The 8,495-nt window shown below is 40.8% G+C and overlaps 1 protein-coding gene across 1 annotated transcript in view; it reads left to right on the plus strand.

The window, feature by feature from the left end:
- Window positions 1-7,489, plus strand: part of tnfsf10l (TNF superfamily member 10, like) — a 29,421-nt gene extending 21,932 nt beyond the window's left edge. Inside the window, exon 5 of the mRNA XM_043704686.1 lies at window positions 5,752-7,489. Coding sequence (XP_043560621.1) covers window positions 5,752-6,197 — 446 coding nt within the window. The 3' untranslated portion in view covers window positions 6,198-7,489. The remainder of the gene's footprint in view (window positions 1-5,751) is intronic.
- Window positions 7,490-8,495: the final 1,006 nt, after the last annotated feature.

The following is an 8,495-nucleotide window of genomic DNA, read 5'->3' on the forward strand; positions in this document are numbered from 1 at the left end:
TGGGAGCACGAGGCGGCGCCGATACAGTCATCAATGTAGCGAAGGAAGAGATGGGGGGTGGGGCCAGTGTATTTGCGGAAGATGGATTGTTCCACATACCCTATGAAGAGGCAGGCATAGCTGGGGCCCATGCGGGTGCCCATGGCTACTCCTTTTGTTTGGAGAAAGTGGGAGGATTGGAAAGAAAAGTTGTTCAGGGTGAGGACCAGTTCGGTCAGTCGAAGGAGGGTGTCGGTGGAAGGGTACTGGGTGGTACGGCGGGAAAGGAAGAAGCGGAGTGCTTTGAGTCCTTCGTGATGGGGGATGGAGGTGTACAGGGACTGGATGTCCATGGTGAAGATGAGGCGTTGGGGACCGGGGAAGCGGAAATCCTGGAGGAGGTGGAGGGCGTGGGTGGTGTCACGAACGTAGGTGGGGAGTTCTTGGACTAATGGGGACAGGACCGTGTCGAGGTATGCCGAGATGAGTTCGGTTGGGGCCTTCCTGACCTGCAGTCTTCTTCTTGACCTCTCCGCCTCCATCCTACTCCGACCTATCACCCTCACCTTGACCTCTTTCCACCTATAACATTTCCAACGCCCCTCCTCCAAGTCCCTCCTCCCTACCTTTTATTTCTCCTGCTGAACACTCTCTGCTCATTCCTGAAGAAGGGCCTGTGCCCGAAACGTCGAATCTCCTGTTCCCTGGATGCTGCCTGACCTGCTGTGCTGTTCCAGCAATAAAGTTTCAACTTTGATCTCCAGCATCTGCAGACCTCACTTTCTCCTCCATACTGATGAGATCCTCTCACTGTTGTTCAAAGCTGTAGGATTTAACTAAATGTATCCATGTGGTAATATACTGATCAATAGTCTCCCTCCTATCTTCAGTTCTGATGTTAAACACATACCATTGATACATAGCCTTTTCAAAGGTATCCTCAAATTTAAAACATCTTTGAAACCTTGCTTTAGTCATTATTAAAATGATGACTAAAGGGAGAGTGCCAAGTGAATGTGAACTGTCAGACACCAGAGCTTCAGGCAACATCATTAGCTTTGAAGATCTGTATAAAGTCATCCAAGCTGGTAACTGGAAAATGAAGCCCTCAAAAGTTAGATTGAAACGCTGTGATTAACTGATCTTTCATATCATGAAGTCAAAAGAAGTGAGATCTCAGCTACAATACAGTTTAGGGCACTCTTTCCTGAAGCAATGATAACCTTGTTATTGTTTTTACTTCTTCAGGTTTTTAAATTAATTCTGTGGTTATTTTTTAGCTTTGTCACTGAAAACGGAAAAAAAAGTGCAATTCTCTCTTGTATCTCCTGTGATTTTCACGGTATAGGGAGGGGGAAGTAGGTGGCCATTTTGACTCACTCAGTAATTCAAAAGTCACAGACTGCTTTTTGTTTTGTCATTTCCCTACTACTTGTTTCAATAGCTGGTTCTCTACAGCATGAACATATACCGTCCTATCACATCATTGTTGAAATTAAGGCATCACATCATTTTCTTTAACCCTTTCTTTCTCAGGGATCCCAAAATATGGATTTTTAAAAAATATTTCTTCAGTCTTTATTCACACAAACTTCCAGTTTTGAAACCCTAAGTTTTGTGTCATCTCATGACTTATTTCTTGATGTTTAAAACTCCCTTCAAGTCTGATGACATGATGATATTCTCTTTACCCATTCCTTAATTTGGACAATAAAATATCTTCTTCCTTTACTAGATTCTAGAAATCACATAAGTCTGGATTAGGATATTCTTTGTGACAAACTATCACTGAAATCAAAGTAGTGAATCAGAGGAAGAGCGAGTAAAGAATCAGAAATGAATCTTGTAAATGAGGATGGAAATTGGAAATGAGGGGGCAGCAAGGTGGCTCAATGGTTAGCACTGCTGCCTCACAGTGCCAGGGACCTAGGTTCAATTCCTGCCTTGGGTGACTGTCTGTGTGGAGTTTGCACATTCTCCCTGTGTCTGTGTGGGTTTCTTCCGGGTGCTCCAGCTTCCTCCCACAGTCCAAAGATATGCAGGTTAGGTAAATTGTCCATTGTTTTAGGTGTATTAGTCAGGGGTATAGGATGGGGGAATGGGTCTGGGTGGGTTACTCTTCAGAGGGTCGGAGTGGTATTGTTGGTCTGAATAGCCTGTTTCCATACTGTATCGAATCTAATGTTAAAGTTAATTTTTCACTTCAAGGTGAAAGTACAAAATATCATCAAGACAATCGGAAATAGAGGGGACCTGAGGAGAAATTGGAACAAAGAATGTTCCACATATCCCGAAAATGGCAGGCATTGCTTAGGTCAATATAGATGCTCATAGCTGGAAGAAATGAGAGGAGTAAAAGGCATTGTTCTTCAAGAAATAACACAGTTAAAAATCACACAACACCAGGTTATAGACCGACAGGTTTATTTGGAAGTACAAGTTTTTGGAGCACTGCTCCTTTCTCAGGTAGCTCATGGGGCACGATCACAGGACACAGAATTTATAGTAAAAATTGAAGTGCCATACAACTGATGCGATATATTGAACAAACCGAGATTGCTGTTAAGTCTTTAATCATCTAGAATGGTTTGCAGGTTTCAATTCATTAATGTGTAAATCCCAGAACTTCTTTCAAGTTCCTTTCCTGAAATAACTTAAGGTTTTATAAAGAAAAGTGACATCCCAGCTCAGACAATGCATTAAAGGTGCGAGGTTAGAGCCTATCTGTATCCCAATCTTGAGTCCATCCGGTTCTGTTTCCAAAGTAGCAATTTACGGAATGTCACATGGACTGACTCCCTACAGAGTGTGTGCTTTTTGAACAGAATAGAATGTATCTGCAAATACAAATCTGCAAATGCAAATTCACCCCATAGACTTATATGTGTGTGTGTGAGGAAGAGAGAGTGAGAGTGTGTGAGTGTGCATGTGTGTGACAGACTATATACCTTTGAGAGTGTGTGCACGTGGGTGAGACTGGGGGAAGTGGTCTGTGTATCTGAGAGAGAGAACGTGTGCATGAGGGTCTGTGTGAGTGTGATTGTGTGTAAGACTGTGTCTATATGTGTGTATATAGTGTAGTGGGGTCACCAGTATTGTGACATGAACCCAAGATCTTGGTTGAGGCCGTCCTCACTTGGCTATCAGCCTCTGCTCGGCGACTCTGTGTTGTTGCATATCCTGAGGTCTGCCTTGGAGGAGGGTCACCCGCAGATCCAAGGTCGAATGTCCTTCACTGCTGAAGTGCTCTCGACTGGGAGGGAACATGCCTTCTGGTGATTGTTGTGTGGTGTCTATTCATCTGTTGTCACAGTGTCTGCTTGGTCTTGCCAACGTACTATGCCTCGTGGCATTCTTGCCTACAGTGTATGAGATAGACAACTTTGGCCGAATCACATGAATGCCTGCCGCGTTCATGGTGGGTGGCGTCCCCACGTGTAATGGTGGTATCCGTGTTGACATTCTGACACATCTTGCAGAGGTTGCTCTGACAGGGTTGTACGGTGTTGTGGTCTATGTTGTCCTGACGGCTGGGTAGTTTGCTGCGAACAATGGCGGTTATTTAAAGGCAAGAAGTGGAGGTGAAGGGAAGGCTGCGAAGAACATGGCGTAGTTTCTCTGCTCCTGGGAAGTACTGGACAACGAAGGGTACCCTATCGATGGTATCCTGTGTCTGTTTCCGGAGGACCACCTGTTTACTGGTGATCGATGAGTTGGGCATCATATCCTGTTCTTATGAGGGCGTCCTTCAGCAGCTTCAGGTGTCTGTCGCTGGTGCTGAAGGATACCCTCGTAAGAACAGAATTCATCGATTGCCAGTTGCAACATGCCACAGAGAGAAACTGTAGTCACCTCCTGAGGAGACAGACATGGAATATGACCAATAGGGTACCATCCGTTGTCCAGTACTTCCCAGGAGCGGAGAAACTATGCCATGTTCTTCGCAGCATGCAATATGTTATCGATAAGGATAAGCACCTCGCCAAGACCTTCCCTTTGCCTCCACTTCTCACCTTTAAACAACTGCCAAACCTTAGATAGACCATCGTTTGCAGCAAACTGCCTAGCCGTCAGGACAACATTGACCACAACACCGTACAACCCTGTCATGGCAACCACTGCAAGACGTGTCAGAGTGTCGACATGGATACCATAATTACATGTGAGGACACCACCAATCATGAATGCGGCAGGCATTCATGTGATTCAGCCAAAGTTGTCTATCTCATATACTGTAGGCAAGGATGTCCCAAGGCATGGTACATTGGCAAGACCAAGAAAAAACTACAATTGATGAATGGACACCACACAACAATCACCAGACAGGCATGTTCCCTCCCAGTAGGTCAGGGAAATTTGCCCTCAGAACTTCGGGTGACCGTCCTCTAACGTGGACTTCAGGATATACAATAATGCAGAGTTGCTGAATAGAGGCTGATAGACAAGTTCTGTACCCATGAGGATGCCCTCAACTGGGATCTTGGGTTCATGCCACACTACAGGTGACCTCACTGCACTTTGCGTGCGTATACACACACAATCGCACTCACACAATCATGCAGACCCTCTCTCATACACAAGCTCTCTCTGAGACACACAGATACAGCCTCTCACTCCCTCACATGCACAGATATGGGGTGAATTTGATTTGCAGATTTTTATTTACAGATACATAAATTTCTAAACTTTGTCCACCCTGGTCCAGCATCGACACCTCCACACCAAAAAATAACACGTTCATGCAAGTGGAAAAGCATGGTGGATGGGGACTTTTTGTGAGAATATTGTTGAATTTAATTCAAGTACGTTTATTTTGGTTCTGTCTATCCAATACTGAATTCATTAAGCTTAAAAGCTTTCTGTCTGCATGCTTAATAGAATCAGTGAAGGTATCATTTCTGAGCCCTGGAAATGAAGAGTCACTCACTAATTCTTTTTGAAGCAGTGTTTGATGTGCAAACTATTGGAAGAAACAGCTTATACTTGTCTATTTCAGCAATTATACATAATGTGTGGAATAAACATTTCAAAGATCTTGGAAGTATAAACTGGTCTTGTATTTTTCTCCCAATCTCCTCTACCTTTCTTTAGCTGCACTTATATTTTTACCTTAAATAGGTAGAACCTCTGCCTTTTCTTGACTTTTAGAAGGCAGCTTAACCTTTCCCAATCAGTTGACAATACCTCTGTACTCATATGCACTGGGATCTGTTCTCTTATTCCCATAAAAAACATAGCTACCTAGGGAAGAGCTTGGATCCCATTTACTCTGACCTGTGCCATGAGAAATCATGGTGCATCCATAATGAGGAAGAGTTCTATTAGCTTGCATCATCAACACCATGACAAAATTTGTGTACCAAGAGGAGCTTGGAAATGTAATTTTTTTCAGAACTAACCATGGAACCAATGTGATACAATTTCATTTCACCATTTTTATAATCAGTTGACAAAATAATAAATCCAATCTCCTTTTGGCTTATTGTACATTTAGTGAATGTTCAGAAAAAAATACTGGTATAATTCATGTTACGGTAACTGTTTGATGTAATGATTTAATCTGAACTTGCTACAGTGTAACAACATGATTATTTTATTTGATGAATGAATGGCTTTGCTTTTGCAACCAGCATATTAGTTTTGAGTTCCTATGACATTCTATGAATTACTGAAATATTGCTGATTAACACATTTAACATTCACTACGTTTTGTATGAAAGATGAGAAATGTACTTGGAATTTTATATTCTGAATTTTTACTTTTTCCAACAGGTATGTCACACTATGCACACCAGTCATGCCGTCACCTTGTTAAATGGGGTTTTGAGAAAGGTTTAGCCTATGTTCAGAACATGACGATCAATCATGGAAAATTGCGAGTCAGTGAAACAGGCAAATACTACATTTATGCTCAGACTTACTTCAGATATCAGCACAAGGCTGATGATGAGGACTTTTCTGAAATACCTAATGAGCAACAACTTGTGCAGTGCATATACAAGATGACAACTACCTATGCATCGCCAATCCTGCTCATGAAAGGTGTAGGAACAAAATGTTGGGCAGCGAATGCTGAATATGGTTTGAATTCCATCTACCAAGGAGGACTTTTTCAGTTGAAGGCTGGTGATGAAATATTTGTTACTGTTTCTGATATAAGATTAATAGATGATGATGTATCATCTAGCTACTTTGGATCCTTTAGACTGAGTGTGTAAGGGGTTCTAATGATCCCTGCTGAGAATAATGCTGCACAAATCAGATTCCAGAATGAAAATTGGCCTGAGAGACTTTTCTTTAATTTTGCAGTTGGTGAATGTGGTGGTTAACCACTGAAATATATTTGTATGAGGTTGTGCATGTTCTTTAACAACAGAACATGAGTTTATTTCACAGAGGAAAAAAAAATATATATACACAAGACAGTCACAAAGATCTAAACTTGTACATCAAAGCAAAGTTCTCAGTTGTTTCTTAACATTATCCATTACAGAGATTCAATCCCAGACAAAGATCACTGCTAAATTAGCATTTTAAAAAATCTTTATTTAACCGACTCTCCCCAATTTCTTTCTCTTGAACTATGGAGACAATCTTACAATTCTGTGTCTGTTGACATAAACCTCCAAAAATGCTGATGACCTAAATTTTCTAAGTGGTCTTGGCTTGGAAGCTCTGCATACTAGAAACTACTTCCACTGACTGTAGGTGGTTCCCCTGAAGTGACTGGATTCTTCTGGAAGAAGAAACATTTTTACCTTCTGAATTCTGTGTACATTTGAATTAAAACTTTGAACCATTTCCGTTCTGTGTCAAACAAAAGTAATTGCCTTAATATGTTTACACTGTCTGTCATAAGACCAACAGTATAAACGTTTTATCCATTAACACCCTTACTGGAATTCTCCTCGGCACTTAGTGCAGTCTCATGGTTTTTTGGAACTGATGAATATAGGTCACCAGACTGTCCCAAACTGACTTGCTGACCTTTGGCAAAACATGTTCACAGGACTGACCCACGTCATCTGCTTCAAGTTTAATGTCAAAGTCTAAATATCTAATATATAGATATAATACACTTTTCATCACATCACCACACAGTGGCAGCAGCGTGAACCATACACAAGATGCACTGCAGAAACTTATCAAGGGTCCTTTTACAGCACGTTCAAAACCCATGACATCAATACCAAGAAGAACAAGGAGAGCATGGGTGTAAATACCACTGCCTGCAAGTTCCCTTTTCAACAGACCACTCCAATTCGGAAATGTATCAACATTTCTTCCCTCACCAAATAAATATTCTAGAATCCTATTCCTAACAATACAGCAGGCATACCTACAACACAACCTCAAACAGATAAAAGATAGCAGCTCACCACCACCTACTTGGAAGCTTATAGGGATGTGCAATAAACTTTGCTCTCACCAGCAATGCTCACATCCCATAAACAAGTTAAATGAAAACTGATTTTAATTTCAGATAATAAAAGTTTTCTTTCAAACAAAAGTACTGTTAATGGCTCTGTTGTTGTCATTTACAGCTATTCAAACCCATCTTTTGTTTCTGTCCATATTCTATTTCCTTTCACCTTGCACCATCATCCCTTTTGTTATTTAATCAGTCCTTCTTTCTACCCTATCTTCCTTCACTTTTGTTATTTTCCCATACACTTACCCCTCATAACTCTGTCCAACACGAACAAAAACAGAAACTGCTGGAAAAGCTGAGCAGCATCTGTGGATGTAATCAAATTAGCACTTTGGGCTGAGTGACTCATATCTCTGTGCTTCCTGAAAACCTGTTACATTTCTAATTTCTTCCAGTTCTAATGAAGTCCATTGATTTGAAATGCTAAATGTTTCTTCTCCTTTAGGTGATGCCTGACATTTTGACCTGAAGTTTCTACTTAAAACATTATAATATGGAAATGGTGTATTGTTGAAGTTAATTCAAGGGCAATGTTTGATAACTTAAGTCCAAGTAGATGAAAAAATTATAAATGGCTTTCCTTGTGCACAGCAACTAATCAATATACTAGTTTAAGCACAGAGCCAAAACAAAATAATTTTCACAGATTATAAAAGATAATTATATCTTCAGGAAGAATGATGATGGAGATTGATGATGTCTGTAACAATAGCAATGCTACAGCTTGTATTTCCTTCACTGTCATCAAATTCTGCATGTCTTTCTGTCCAAATATCAATTTTTAAAAAATGGTTTAAATATTTATCACTCACGCTTGTTGCAGCATGTCTCATTATCATGGAAAAAGATCAAAAAAGTGTGTTGTTCACAGCAGAGGTAAGCAGACAGGTTTCAGTGATGCAAAATCAGGTATTTGAACCTGTAACAATTGTCAGGCAGCTCCTTTGTAGAATACTCAAGAGATTAAAACTGTGTCACATATCTTTCTGTTCAGCTGCAATATTTTATGCCTAAATCACAGAGACATTGCTACATCACAACTTAGGTGCAAATGTATTTATTTGATTATTTGCCAAATTTAACC

This window comes from Chiloscyllium plagiosum, chromosome 15 (genome assembly GCF_004010195.1).
Source record: "Chiloscyllium plagiosum isolate BGI_BamShark_2017 chromosome 15, ASM401019v2, whole genome shotgun sequence".
Taxonomy (NCBI): domain Eukaryota; kingdom Metazoa; phylum Chordata; class Chondrichthyes; order Orectolobiformes; family Hemiscylliidae; genus Chiloscyllium; species Chiloscyllium plagiosum.